General features: G+C 51.1%; 1 protein-coding gene across 17 annotated transcripts in view; it reads right to left on the bottom strand.

Annotated features, from left to right (window-relative positions):
- The window catches only part of CACNA1G (calcium voltage-gated channel subunit alpha1 G), a 150,107-nt gene that overhangs the window by 84,002 nt on the left and 51,184 nt on the right, over window positions 1-14,921 (bottom strand). For all 17 annotated transcript variants that reach the window (XM_069799168.1, XM_069799152.1, XM_069799164.1 and 14 more), the window contains exons 4-8: window positions 7,513-7,610; window positions 5,219-5,378; window positions 3,047-3,338; window positions 2,438-2,530; window positions 13-823 (exon numbers count right to left, since the gene is read on the bottom strand). In XM_069799168.1, the coding sequence (XP_069655269.1) occupies window positions 13-823; window positions 2,438-2,530; window positions 3,047-3,338; window positions 5,219-5,378; window positions 7,513-7,610 (1,454 nt within the window). The remainder of the gene's footprint in view (window positions 1-12; window positions 824-2,437; window positions 2,531-3,046; window positions 3,339-5,218; window positions 5,379-7,512; window positions 7,611-14,921) is intronic.

Genomic DNA, 14,921 nt, shown 5'->3' with positions numbered 1-14,921 from the left:
CCCCAGGCTCACCTGTGCTCTGCGTCTCTAGCAGCTTGTGCATGGTGCTGTACGGCCCGGGCGGGATGTTGAGGCTTGTCAAGGTGCTGCTCCCACCACCGACCGCCGCCTCCCCCAGGTTCTTCTCTTTCAGCATCTCATGGGAGGTACTGGGGTGCACCGTGGGGTACACCTTGCCGCCCACGATGTTCTTGGGGATCCCCTCTGGGCTCGGCAAACCGAGGCCCGGCTGCGGGAGGGATGACCGGCAGCGCACCGGCTCGAAGTGGCAGTCGGCGTGGTAGATGCTGTGGACGGACTCGGTGTTGCTGGGAGCGGCGCCGGGGGCCCCGTGGGGGTTTGGTGCCGAGGGGGGGAGCATCAGCCGGTTGGTCCCATTGTGGAGCGAGCCGGTCTCCACATCGCTGATCTCCGGGCTGGCGCGGGGTGCCCGCAGGTTCCCATTGCCCAGGTGATAGTGGTGGTGGTGGTGGTGATGGTGGTGGATGAGGTGGTGCACGGAGGACCTCTTTCTGCTCCGGCGCTTCCTGGAGTGCCGGTCAGCCCCTGCCTTGCTTGTGGGGCTGGCGAGGAAACCCATCCTCACGCCCGCCACCCGGTAGACCTCCACGAGCTGCTTGCTGCCTTTGCGGGCAATGTAAACCAGGTACTTGAGGAGTTCGTCGTAGCAGCTGCCCGGCTCCGAAAAGCTGGCGAGGGTGCTGGCGTTGGACAGGTAGCGTACCCGCTGCTCCTTCATCAGCTGGCTCTCGCGCTGCTTCGTCTCGGAGAACTGCGTTGCTATCACCACCAGGCAGAGGTTGATCATGAAGAAAGAGCCCACCTAAGGGGACAGGAGCCATCAGCCACCTCAGGGTGGCCATGCCCACCCCATAGCCCTGCCTCACCCCACGCCCTGGCGCAAGCCGGGAGAAAACCCCATCCAGCCCCGTCCCCTGCGTCACCTAGCAGGGACCGCTGGCCGGGACCGCGGAGGGGCTGACTCAGCCCCCAAGCCCCCACCCAGGGACTCCCACGCCAGCGCTCTACGGCGGATGCCAAAGATCAAAGATGAGAGAAGATTATTTTGACAAAAACCTTTTGCTCTTTTAAGATGGTGTTTTTCTCTCTCCGCAGACAGCGGTTGTAATTATCACAATTAGTGGCATTACGATGAATGCACTGAGCCTTCTTGATAGGAGCGCTTTTTTCTGGCAGTGTGTGGGCAGCTTGCGAGCAGATCCCTTTCCCCTGCTAACGGGATTTGCGGGTGACTGTTACGCAAGGGCATCAGCAGTCTGTATCCACAGCTTGGAGATTTTATTTCCAACCAGGGTTTCATGAGGTTCTGCCTTCTGCAGAGCCCAGCCTGGATCACGGAGAATTACTGACGTGCTAACGGGCTATCACACACTGCTAATGTTACTCGCATGGCATCTGGAAAAGTACTGCTTGCTCTTCCTCTCCATCATTTCGGAGATGCTGAGAGCAAGGGATTGTTTCTTTTTTGGGGAAGCTAATAGATGAACTAGAAAAAGCATCATGGACTAAACGACCTCCTACCTTCTCCTCAGGTTTTGAGTCCTGGTTTGATGAGGAGCAGAAATCCCCACAATGGCCTAATGGACAACGTGCAGCTATTTTGCTGGACTTAGGCCAATTAGGCAGCAAGAAGGGGACTTATCTCACTTATCTCAGCTACATCTGAGTGAGGCACCTAATGATCCTTTAGAGTCAAGAGAGAAATAGGCACATCAAGTCTGAAATGCATCTAATTTATTTTGGATGTCTACCTTCAGAGGAGATGAATCACCCCCTTAAAGCACCTATTTTTCTCCCTTGACGATAAAGGGAGTCTAGACAACGAGCTCAGCCAGTCACGGTAGACAATTCTGCTTGCATAGATGAAGCCCATCATGGAGCCCACCCCACAGAAACTCTTTGTTGTCTCCTTTGTGGGTGGTCTTGGATGATGCTGTGAAGCGTGGGTGGGCTGTGGGCAGTAATCTCTTCCCTCCTTTCTTAATGTGCTCTCTAAAGTTTGGGACTGTTTTCCTGAAATGTCCCAGCCAGCTGGGTTCTTCGATATGGGGGAATTTCTGGGCAGCCTCCTCCCCTTCCAGAGCTCAAAATCTGACCAGGGGAATTTGCCTACTTTTAAACTTAAATATTAGGTGGCAACTATGAGAGAGGACCTTGGAGCACAAGGAGAGAAGTACTAGAAGCAGCAGCCACTGAAGTGCATCTACCATAGCTTAAGCACATCTTTCTTTCCTTCATGTCTGCAGCAAAATGCAGCTGCAATGCAATGCCGTATTGAAGCTGCGTGTCTTCCAGCAGGCTGGTTTCTGCCTCAGCTTTTACATTCACTGTATTATCTGCCCTGTTCCTCTGGGTCACTCCACTCTGCTCTCTCCAAATGCCAAAAGGACCCCCGCCTTCCCCTAAGGCCACTCACAATGATCAGGAGGATGAAGTAGATGAAGTTGTAGAAGGAGTGCGCATCCATGACAAAGTACATGATGTCCACCCAGCCTTCCAGTGTGATGACCTGGTGGAGATAGGAAGGGAAAATGACCCCATCAAGGCTCAGTTCCAACACCAAGTGCACAAGCAACGTTTCTCCTGGCTGCGTCATTTCTGACACCCCATAGCTGGTCTCGGTGCAGTACAAGACACTGAGGAGCCAAATCCTGCTCCTGCCAATGCCAATAGCCACGTTACCAACTGCTCAGCCTGAAGCCAGCCCTTCTTTTCCAGCTGGACCTAAGGCCCACTACTGCATTTTGCAGAGGGAAGAGCAGTCTCTAGGCTCTGCTCCGCATCAGGATGGTCTTACTGCACACACACAGGATTTGGAGACTGGGGTTTTGTCCATGCATGTGAGATGGAGGCATCTTCAAGCATCAGATTGCACCCCCGACATTTTGAGCACCCGTGCACTGCTATATAATGCTTGCTGGTGCAAAATAGCTCCCAAGAGTGCGATTACGCAGCCCCTAGGAACATGTTGGGGCGCACGACCGGCTGTTCACCCACCTCGTGACAGTTTGCAGACAAGGCTCACCTGAAATATCGCGATCCAGGCATAGCCAATGTTATCGAAGTTGATGGCTCCCTTGAAGGGGTTGTGCTCCCCGGCGGAGCAGTTGGTGTAATACTGGTTCCAATTGACACAGGATGTGTTGGTAGTGTCATTGTAGGAATAATAATCCAGGGTGCACTCAAGACCTTCTTCCCTCCGTGTTGGGATACTCCGGCAGTAGCGCATCCCATTCTCCCGGGGCTGGGAGCAAATGAAAGGATTCTCGTCTTCGTTCTCTGTCTGGTAGTATCGCTCCAAATCCACTGTGTACGGGCTGAAAGAGTCCAGACAGGGCTGGGGTTTGCACACCAATTGCAGGCAATCTGGCAAGGTAATAACTGTAACAGCAGTCTGACATCTGTTATTCTGGAATTTAAAGTTGTTTTTTTTTTAAAGGGATCCCCCTGGACTTTCTACAGCCCCACTGGGTGAGATGATGTCCCTAACTGGGTTTTGGGAAACTGAGGCAGTGCACTCGGCCACTCAGCAACCCCTCTGATGATGACATTATTAAGAGTCACTCCATCTGGAAGTGCTCTGGCTTTGACTTTAGGGGACTAAGAGCAGGATTCAGCCCGGCAGGGCTTCTCTGAAATGCCTTTGCTGCAGTAAGATGGAAATCAGTCAGTTAAACTCCTGTATCTCTTGTCCTCCTGGAGATGCTGAGAACTGCTTGGGGACACTCTATGTACAAGGACCTCCCAAGCTTCCTAAAAACCAAAGACAGGGCCTTCATCTGCATTTCACAGTGCCTGTTCAGCCCATAGATAAGCTCTAAATTCCCTCTGAGGGTGGCCTTACCACAGCAAACCAGGCAAACACACTCTTCAGGGAGATGAAACAACCCATGGCCAGCCAGGAACTGGCTTCTTGCTCTGCACACAGCTATCTCCTTAATGCTGCCAAGACTTCCAGTAAAGCTTGCAAAGATATTTTTAAGCCTAGTTCAGCCCGGTTAATTCCTGCAGAATTGCCTTTAATACCCTTCAAAGCTTATCTAAACCCCTGGAATTCTGGCTCAATTAAACAGCACCCAAACCTGTGGCTCTATTGGATTTACTCAGTGGTGAAGCAGTCCCTCTGCTCTGTTGCCATTTACTGAACAGGGACGTGCCCGGTAATGATTGTCCCAACTGCCCTTTGAGGACACGACCTACAAGAGGGGTGGCAGTTGATTAGGAGATGCGTGGGAAAGGATAAAAGGTGCATCGTACCAGGTCCAGACTCGAGAGCCAGCCTAGCCACCGCAGCAGCATCGTGGTCCTGCTGTGTGCAAGAGAGAGGTTTGGGGCTTGCAGGACTTCTCCATCCAGGTGTGGATCTAGCCAGACCAACTCCGGGGAGTCAATTTTTGAAAGCAATCCACTGAAAGGGGACAGGGGTACCAGAGCCCAGCAGAGCAGCCATCAAGGGCTTGCAAGTCAGCTGCCCTTCTCCTAGCATTCGAAGGGAGGGAGGTGGTGGAAAAAAAACCAGGTAGGTAGGAGAACAGGTATGGAAAACCTGGTCTGAAAGAGGCTGACACCTACCAGATATTTTGACCACTGTTCAAACACTCCTACATCTGGCAAGCTGGCTGGCCAGGAAACTGGGTGCTACAAAACCCCATTTGATCACAATAGTCCTCTTGGCCTTAAAATCCAGGGATTTGTGAAAATTAACACTTTGGGACAGGGACTATCTGTTGCTTTGAGACTGAAAAGGATCTAGCATCACAAAATGTATGGTATCTCCATCAGTTTTCCCTGGGGTTTAGGCGGGACTATAAATGTCATACCAATAAACACTACCAGCTGCTGAACAGGATTCAGACCTCAACGTCTCGACAAATGCAGAAAAGGTCACACGTTAATGATATGCTGAATTTAGAAAGCCTGAACTCTTATTCTCAGGGGTTTTTTGGAAGCTCTTATCAATCAGAGAGGTTCCCAAGTGCCGGCTGAGGGTTAAGGCCAGCCCTGCAGGACTCGAATGGCAAATTGTCGCAGCTTGCTCTGCTCTGGCTGTGTGTGCCTGAGCAGGAGTTGTGGTGGCATTTAGGAGCAGGAAACATTTACAGAAGACCAGGGCTTTTTAATGGAGGATATCTTTGTCTCTTGGAGACATAGACTTGCTCGAGCGGGAGAGACACTTCTGCTGCCTGCGCAGACTCACATGCTGAAGTTCTCGGGGAAGAAGCAGCGGTTCCTGAGCAAACCTGCCCACAGCTGGACTCCCACGATGCCGAAGATGAAGAAAACGAAGAAACAGAGGAGGAGGACATTCCCCAGCATGGGCAGCGTGTCCAAAAGAAGCGTCACCAGGATGCGCATACCTGAGGCAAAGAGGAAATGTCCATGCTGAATTTTCTTATTCCAGCTATGTCCTCCTGACCCTTTCCTTTCCATCCATACTTTTCCTTCCACTGACAGCCACTGCCTTCCCAACCACTGTCCTTGTCACCCCCACATAGCTTGCAAACTCCAGCAGCTCCCCAGTCCCCACTGGTTTTCCCCCAAAGCCCCTGGGATACCCCCCTTCATCCGTGTCCTGCTCCTGGGCACACGACCTACCTTCCCTTCCCCTCTCCCTCCCTTCACTCCCCATCTCAAGTCCTCTTTCTCCTCCTAAAGTTTTCTAGTAATTTTATGTCTCCTTTCTTCCCTGAGACCAAACTCTGACATTCTCCCTTGCTCAGTCATATTTCTTTCCCCATTCAGTACATATTAAAATTCCCTCCCCTCCCTAATTCCCCTCATCTACCCTAAATCCCCTCTCTTCCTTAAAATACAGGACTCTCTCTGGCAGTTAATTCTCACAAGTTCAGGAACAGCCAGTTCTGTAACAAAGACAAATTGATGGTGACTTCAACTTGACATTTACACACAAAAAAATTGATTTCATCTGACGTCTCTGTAATATTCTGCTCATCTCTCGCTCTCCTTCTTTCCCCATCTTCTGCATTCTCTCACTCGCTTATATTGATTTTCATTTAAAGAAAGCTTTACTGTTGCACCCTTTACTTTGATACTTCAGGAAGACTTTTTTCTCTCTTCCTGATGCTGTCACCTCCTCTATCAGGGTTTTATTTCTATTCCTCTGCTGGGGAACAACCACCTTGCATCAACTCCTAATTAACTGAAATGACTTTCTGTGGTTATTGCATTTATCATCATCATACAAAACTCTCTTTTTTCTTTTCCCACCTTACATTTCTATCCCATTGTAACTACGTTGCAGAGAAGCCAAGATAAATTACCTGGGATTTCAAAATACATTAAGTGAATTACATCCCCAGTTAGACAGTGGTGGATAAATTCAGCCATCCATCAGTTCAGCAGTGGGGATAAAAAAACCATTGCAAACAGGATTCTGAAGCTACCATAATGATTGAAACAGCAGCAGCAGCAAAGCCAGATTAAGTTCACTAGTCAGGACCAGAAAAATAAATAGAGCCCAGGCACCTCCAGCACCGGCAGACAGAACCGAAGCTGATTAGTTCTCGTCACGGCATTGGGCTAGTTCAGATAGGGGAGCTCGGACTTGGATTGAATTTGGCTAAAACAATGCTGGATTCGATACCCAGGACTGTAGGACCAGGAAAACGACGTTTCTGATGCACTTGTACTTACGCTTAACACACCCGATCCGTGCAGCGTCCGAGAGGGATGGAGCTCAGCGCCTCTCGCAGCGCTCCGGGCTCTGCCCAGCACGGCGCAGCAGGAACGGCTCCCTGGGCAGTTTGGTTGGGTTTGCGACGGCCAGTGCCTCTCCGAGCACAGGGCTGGGTTACCATCGCCTGCTGCCGTGCAGGAGCAGGCAATGCCACCCACTGCTCTTCAAGGGGGGGGTCTGAGACCCTCACGCATGACCTGATACACCAGGACTGACTAGCCACCTCCCATCCCACCCAGGTTTTCTTTGGCGGTGTTGGGGTTTTGGGCTGTATGGACCAGCTCTGGGGAGAAGAGCAAGAGATGCTCCAAGAGGAGGCTCCTCAGCGCATCCCGGGGGGCTGTCTCCAGGCACAACAAGATTTCCTCATCCCAGTTTCTCCAGGAAAGGATGGGGTAGCACAGGAAGGGTGGGAGCAGCACGGCTCAGACCCCTCTGCCCTGCTGCCTGGCAAAGGCTGTCGGCTCAGTCAATCCCTAACGCCTGCATCCCTTCACTTTAGGAGCCTCCTAAGACCCTCTTCAGCTGAGAAAGAAAGGTGTCTGAAGACAGTCCTAGATATCTTATTGACTGGTGGCTCATCTCTGGTGCCACAGGTGTCAAAAGGATTATTTAAAGTAGAAGAGGGACAGGCACTGGAAACCAGAGAGTGGTGATAGGACCTAGCACTACCAGGCTTAGGTGAACGTTTGAGCTGCAATGTAAGATGGGGAACATCTGTTTTTGCTCTTCCATCTTTGGGGCACAGATACAGAGAACTTGCATCAACTGGGAGGAATAAGGATCTGACTTACTGGGGACCCTGTTAATGGCCCTGAGCGGCCGCAGGACACGGACGGTGCGGACCGCTGAGAAGCTGACGTTCTGCAGGTCCAGGGAATACTCCAGCATCCTGCAAAAGACACGAACACGGAGGAACGTCAAGGATCTTCTGGAGAAATGTTAGATTATCAAACATTATAAATCAAACATTATATGCCAACCTCTCACAGAGGGACTTGTTACTGCATGTCTCCCATCAGGAAAGTTTGCCAGAGGAATTAATTAAGGGTTGTTTGCGTATCAGAATAAAGTCAATGAGTGAGAATGTGATACACCAGCTCACACAGCCACAGATCTTCTTTCTCTCTCATCTGCTTTTGTTACTGTTTTTGCACAGGTGCAGGGCAGAAGCTTCTGAAAGTCCCTGCACACTCCAGGGGAGCAATTTCCAGACACAGCCCTGATTTTAACAGCAATCGTACAGGTACTCTAATCAATCTGGGTTCGCTGTGCTGAGCACCACCATAACCCTGAAGAGAAGAGAGGAGCATCCCCTGGTGCAGACCCTTTCTGTGGGACACCGGAGTGTGCACCACGGGACGCTGAGCTGTGCCAGCTCTACCCAGCAGAGATCACCGGCAGGTGGGACTCAGGTGGACGGGCAAGCGCACAAATCAAAACTGATGACACTTTTAGATAACAAATGAGGCAAATGTGGACCTAGGAACCTCCCAGTGCTCCTACGCTGTGCCTGAGGGGGTTATCTCACAGCACAGGACACTGAGGTGCAACCTTCACATGACTTCGTCTGAGGATGCATCAGTCACGTCACCGCCAGGACTTTGCTCTCCAGCCATGAGAAAACACAAGAGCTCTGCCCAAAAGCATTCTTGAAAAGGCAGAGCCAGGCAAAGGCAAGGAAGAAGACCACGAGGCTCCCCGCACAGCCAGGCTCCCGCTGCCACAGGCAACCACAGGATATTAATCTCTTCCGAAAATTATCAAGTTCCATCTCAAAGCTAGTTGGGTGGTTCCCTCCCTCCAACTTTGGTGGTTAGAAGCCTAACTTCCAGCCTGAATTTATTCAGGACAAGCTCATATCCATTTGTTCTTATGGCAGCGCTGTCTTTTAAGTAGCTTCTATAGCTGTTCTTTGTCCCGGGTGTTTACCCACCCGATGTATTTACAGAGGACACATCACATCTCCTCTCAGCCTTGATTTTGCAAAGTCAAACAAACCAAGCTCTTCCAGCCCCATCTCACAGACAGGCTCTCTGCTTCCCAGTCACGACCTTTCTCCACACCTGCCCTGGCCTGAATTAATCTTACGTGATTAGACATCAGGCTGCTGAAGGAGGCTTTGCTGGCGCCTTGCACAAAGGCATCAGCGCTGCCCCCTCCCTCCCTGCTGGAAGTCCCGCAGGATTCATCAGTGCCCTGTTAGCTTGGCCACGGCTGCAGCACACTGGAGGTTTCTGCTCTAGCTGTGATCAGCCAAACCCACTCTCCTCCCTCCTGCCCGTTGGCAGGTGAGGAGCACCTGGGGTGGAGAAGATTTTCTACCCCCCAAATACACGACTCCTCACTTGATGCAGTGACGCTTTATCTGATTTCTCTTGATAGGCTCTAATGAGGATGATGATGATCAAGCCATATCTAAGATCAAAATAACTTTAACATGTTCCTCTGTATTTAGCTGACACCCGCAGCCATGGGACAGTCCCAGAAGATGAATATTAGACAGGCACATGTAGATACTAGGAGTTTGTTCTCATCCTCCGACGAGAGGAAGGCAGCATGCCCACGAGAGCCCACCCGGTCCCAGTGACAAAACCAGCCCCTTCTTAGGTGTGCAGGACTCACTGCCTTGGGTGAGTTTTGGCTAAGGTAAGGAAAGGGGCAACAACTTCCCTGGGCTTTAATGGTTCTCAAGTTTCACTCGCTTTTCACTTGAAAAGAAGATTTTTGTATGGTTTGCAGAATTCAGGTAAAAAGCCCATGTCACACATACAGCTTTTTTTCCATCCATTATTAAAACAGAGGCTACCAGCAAAATTCAGAGCAGCATATGGTTATTTGCAACAAGGCAAATCATTTTCTGATTAATGACAGCTCTAGACTCACTTCCAGAGACGCGTGTGATTGCAAGCTGCAAAGGGCACGTTGTAAAATGCATTTTGATTTAACATATTAAAGAACAATTATAATGCCAAATTTAAAATACCAACCAAACAACAACCCAGTAGCTTGAGCAAACACTTGAACACCAAGAGCAGGTGGGTGCTCTCCTACTTCTGCTGCCGGACACTGCTACCAGCGTCAGCTTTACAGCACCGCAAGCTCAGCCCCAGACCTAGACTACAGCATCTACACATTGCTGGTAACTAACAGCTCAGGAGCCTCAAGAGAACCCAGTATTCGCGAAAAAAATTGTGGGGAAAAATCAGTCACTAACAAGCAAGTCCAACGAGAATCCCACCGCTTCCCAGCTCTGCAGTCACTTCCCAAGGCAAGGGGATGCATGGGAGGAATCAATCCATGTCCCTGGCAAGGGAAGATACCCAGGGAGAGTGAACGTCAGGATGTCACCAACTGGCGAGGTGACAGGTGCATTTACCAGCATATATAACATTTACGCATTGAAAATCTGCAGTGTAAAAAGCCCCCGATGAAGCTTCAACTCAAATGTCATTTCTGTTCAAACGGGAAAGCGCGATGCCTGTCAGTGCCTCTGCCACGGACCTGGATGCCCAGCCAAGCTAAAGGCTCAGAAAAATACTCAGCATTAAGTAGGATGGATTCATAGCAAATGCTGAGACTCGTCAGAGTGATCAGCAACCCCCGATTGCTGGAGTTATTCAGATGGAAAGCGGAAATATTTAGGACTTTCTAAGAATAAAAGCAGAGCATCTGTAAAGCCAGACATACAACGGGCTGGTGGTGGGATGCAGAGAGAGAGCTGATGCAAACCTTTGGCAAACCCTCCTCCGAGAAGGAAAACTCCCGGGACTCAGCAGTCAGACACGAGGCATGGCTCAGGATGGACCGGGCAGCTGAAATTCATTCCTATTTCTGCCTGGAGACAGCGAGACTCAGAGCACGCTGGGGTTTCTTTCACATAAAACCCAAAGCATTGGGAAGGATCTCGTAAGCACAGTGCCGGGCATCACCCCTGCCTGCAGTGAAGGGCTTACAGAAGCGATGCTCAGGAGCATCCCAGGAGGGGTTGAAAGGGGTCTTCTCACCCAGCGAGCCTCTAACAGAGCACAGAAATGCTGGCAAAGCCCTTCCCACACCTACCCAGCATCGCCTCTCCGACCCACCCTGCTCTCAGCCCTGGCTCCGCTCCCATCCCCGGGATCACAGCTCAGGAAGCAGAAGATGGTGGGAAGACCCATCAGAGTCACGGAGTTTGTGCTGAGGGCCCTTTCCAAGGAAAACTTGAACTCCGTCCTTTCACAGCTGGGTGCTGGGGATGCTGTACAGCCAGGGGATGTGACCAAGGTCACACAAGGAACCCGTAGCAAAGCATCAATACCAGGGCAGCATCCCAGGGAGCTGCCCCCGTCTCTGCCCACAGAGGCACAGAGCCGCCGCTCGCTGCCGGCAAGAGATAGAGCTCAGATTTATTCAGCGTTAAAAGGTTCCCAAAACCGGGCATATAGGCACCCTTTATCTACAAAGTGCAGTAATCAGTGGATGATATTAAGCAGTGTTGGAAAAGACAAGGGGAAATTATTTAGGCAGCATTGTATCTTCAGAAAGCTGAAATGAAATTTCCTCCCAGCCCTCACCGGCTTTGCTGCACTCCGCTTTTGCTCAGGAGCTGCTTTTTAAGTCTTGCAAGTCTCACCGCAATCGTGGGTGTTGCTTAATTTTAAAAATACTCGTTTTAATCAAGCTGAATGGAATAAAAAGAACAGCACTGGAGGGAGTGTGAACCCTGCAGCCTGCCGGATCCGGCCGCACCACGTGTCCCAGCCAGGACACTTGAATAATGAGGCTTTTGGAGCAGCAGCAAGTTCAGCTGAAGAACTGAAAGAAACTAAAGAATTCTCTTTAAAAAAGTCCTAAAACTTAAAAAAACCCAAGTCTTTTTGCAGGTGGGTTTGAGTCAGCTCAGCTGCAAGGGAGGCTGCGGAGGGGTTGCTTTTACCCAGCAGGTTTCTGTGAGTCAGGGACACAGCTTGCTCGGGATGCTCTGCTTCGAAGGCTGTGCTAAGGCAGCACGGAGCAGAGAGCATCTGCAGCTGGGGGGCTTCAGCAGCCCCCGGTTTCAGCTGCTTTTTATCCTCCCAAAAGTCACCGAAGGCATCAAATTGCAAAGCTCAACCCCAGATTTTGAACCCCCGGAGATTTGCGATCATGAGTATCAGCTTGATGTGGTTCTGCCACTTCTGCTTGGAGCAAAGGGTACCTAATTCAGGATTAGCCGGGATGCAGTGGGTGCCCGGGAGGAGGCTCCCGGCTTCCAGGACATTCGCATCCATCCTGGCAAGCACTGGAGAGGGGCAGATTCCTGGGAGAGGGTTTGGTGCAGCTTTCACTGCAGCTCAAAGGAGCTGCGGCTGTGATTGCACATTGGGTAATTGCGTGTGCAAATCGGCCACTTACACGGGCAATTACCCCACGGTGCCCAGGCAGCGCAGAGGGCACCGCGCAGCCACGTCTCCAAGGTGCTGTTCCTCCGTGCAAGACGGATCAATACAGGCAGACAGAGGGGATGAAAAAGCAACATTCATCCCTGTCTCTCTGTTTGTTTGGGGTTTTTTTTAAGGGACAAAGCGACTAATACATGGGGAAAGAACAGTCTTTGCCCACAGTTGCAGCGGGAGGCTGCAGCAGGGACTCCCGTGGGCAGCCCCATACCAGTGCTTTCTTCCCCACGTCTGAACCGGGGAGTTGAAACAGCCCCTTGATCAGCCTCATACAGCTAAAGTGCCCTTCAGAAGAGCCCTGCCTGCTTGTGAAGCGACCCGGCGCTGTGAGGTGAAGCCCACGTGCTGGAAGCTTCACCCAAAGCACCCAGCAGCGACCTTGCTCTGGCCGCTGCAGCCACAGGATCACCGCTCCCCGCAGAGACCAGCCTGGCAGCATCGCCTTATCCCAGTTTCTGAGCTAAAATGCGTTTCAGAAACCATCCAGGTTTAGATGGAGCAGGGACGGAGAGGGGGACTGCGGTATTCCTTTCCCTTCTGTTACCTATGAACACAGCGAGGCTTCCCGCAGCATATTTCATCCCTGAAATTCAGCACTCAAAACCAGGAGGGAGCAAGACATCCTTAAGGGTTGTTGATGAAGGCTTCAGCAGAGCTAACTCTTTAACACAGCCTTCAACAGAGAGAGAAAAAATGATAACAAACAATAAAAGAAGTGTTCAGGAAGCAAAGAGAAAAAGAAATTCATTTTCAGCGTCTCCGTTTCTGAAGAAAGCAGCCTGCCAACCACCTCCAGCCCCAGCTCGTCTCGAATTGTAAGCAAAATATTCCAGAAGTGTTTAACTCTCCTACAAAGTCTTTTAAGAGGCCTGTTACTGTTACAATGAGCAAAGCGCACACAGGACTCCGCAGACTTGGCCAAACAACTGACTGAGCCCCGAGTAACAACAGACCCACACAACTCAAACACGGGACGATGCACAGCCCTCCTTGGAGGGGAGCAGAAACACCGGCTCGGATCCAGAGCCCTGCTCAACCCTGTGTCTAGAGAAGGCAAAGAGGAACCCCATAAGCTCTTACAGCACCAAATTATCCCCTGATTTAAAGCCTCCCTCCTGGGAAAACAATTAACCATTGGGATTTTTTGTTGTTGTTTTTTTGGTTTTTTTTTTATGAGGATGGTTTAAAGCACAATTCAATCCACAGCGATGCAGAGGTTCGCGGAGGTCTTTATCGGACCAAAGTCAAAACAAGCTGATGTCCTGCAAGCTGGTGGGACTGCAGCAAAGTGGCTGGGGATGGGGATGGCTCCAGCAGAGGAGCAGGTAGATCTCAACCTGTGCCTACCCGCTTCTCACAGACTGATTTGGAGAAGAGGTCTCAGCACCCTGCCCAGAGGAGGGGGAGGCAGAGCGGGTGCCGGGTCCTGGAGCGGCCAAGGAGATGGCAAGTCAGGGCACATCTCCATCCCACAGCTCCAGTTCACCAGCCCAAGCCTTGGTCAGCACTAAACGGTAAACGCTTCTGCATATTTTTGGATGTAAACAAGCGTTCATCCTTGATACATCTGCGTCTTACACTGGGAGAGGTCAGAATCATATTGAATTGTTTTTAGAGGACGAGAGCTGGCTTGCAACGCCTGTTAACCTTCAAGTGTTCTCTTAAAAGCAAACTCCCCAAATCTTCTCCTTTAAAATAACGCAACATAATTATGCCATTCATCACTTTTTTCTTCCCTTTTCCCCATGCAACTCAGTAACCTACAGCCAAAGCCATGTTTCACTAAGCTGAGTTTTGATAATACAGCGCTATTCTCATCTCCAGCAAGTTTTACTGTAATTACAGAGATGTGTTGCAGACATTACACACTCTACAATTAGCACTAATTGCATTACATTGTCACAAAGAAGTCATTTACTCTCCATGAGCTCATGAGATTGGTCTGGACAGTTTAACAGAGCTGAGAAGTACTTAATGGCATGCCACGAAAGTGGCCGGCAGCGCGGCAGGAGCAAGCAGAGCACCCAAGCAGCTCTCCCAGCCCTCTGCAAGCGGCAGATTTGGGGCAAAGGCACAAAAAGATTTCTCTGCAACGTTACCCTCTGTCAGGTCCAGAAATTTCTCGGGGGGGGGGGGGGGGGGTGTTAAATACTACAAGTTTGGGGTTTGGGGTTTTTTTTGAAGCCTCTGCTAGACTGGTGGTAGTTGGGAAGGGTTTCGATGGATGGTGTGCCCGTGGGAGCGCACAGCCCCGGTGTGCAGCACATCCCACGTGCCCCTCGGCATGACGTGCCTTCCCCACCCGATGCCCCACAGACACGGTTTGCTGCTTCTGCTCTCCCCCTGCCATCACTTTCTGCTGCCCATGGGAAAGGAATTGGCAGGGAAAGCAGGAGAGCAGGAGCCCGGGGACCTGCGAGGTACTGGGGAGCCCACGCTGTCCTGCTGCTTCCCCTCTCCCATGTCCTGCACAAAAAGGGGAGGAAAAAAGTGGGAAGGCAGAAGCAGAGCTGCTTCGTTGCGGTCACCGGGGCCATGTGGAAATGTCAGTTTGGGGGTCTCTTCCCTGTCATTGCACTGGAGAACCTGGCTGAAGCCCTTATAGGAGACCTACATACAAATGGGACACGCTTTATCGGGTATCTAGCAAATACAGGGGGGATTTGAGGATCACCCTGGTGCACGCTCTCCTCCCGGGCCGCAGCTCGGCTCTGGCCCCTTTCCTGACATCACACACCTGCTCAGATGCAAGATGCCTTCACGTCGAGCTCGGCTCGTCCCTT

This window comes from Haliaeetus albicilla, chromosome 12 (assembly GCF_947461875.1).
Source record: "Haliaeetus albicilla chromosome 12, bHalAlb1.1, whole genome shotgun sequence".
Lineage (NCBI taxonomy): Eukaryota > Metazoa > Chordata > Aves > Accipitriformes > Accipitridae > Haliaeetus > Haliaeetus albicilla.
This window is presented reverse-complemented; position numbering and strand designations above follow the sequence as displayed.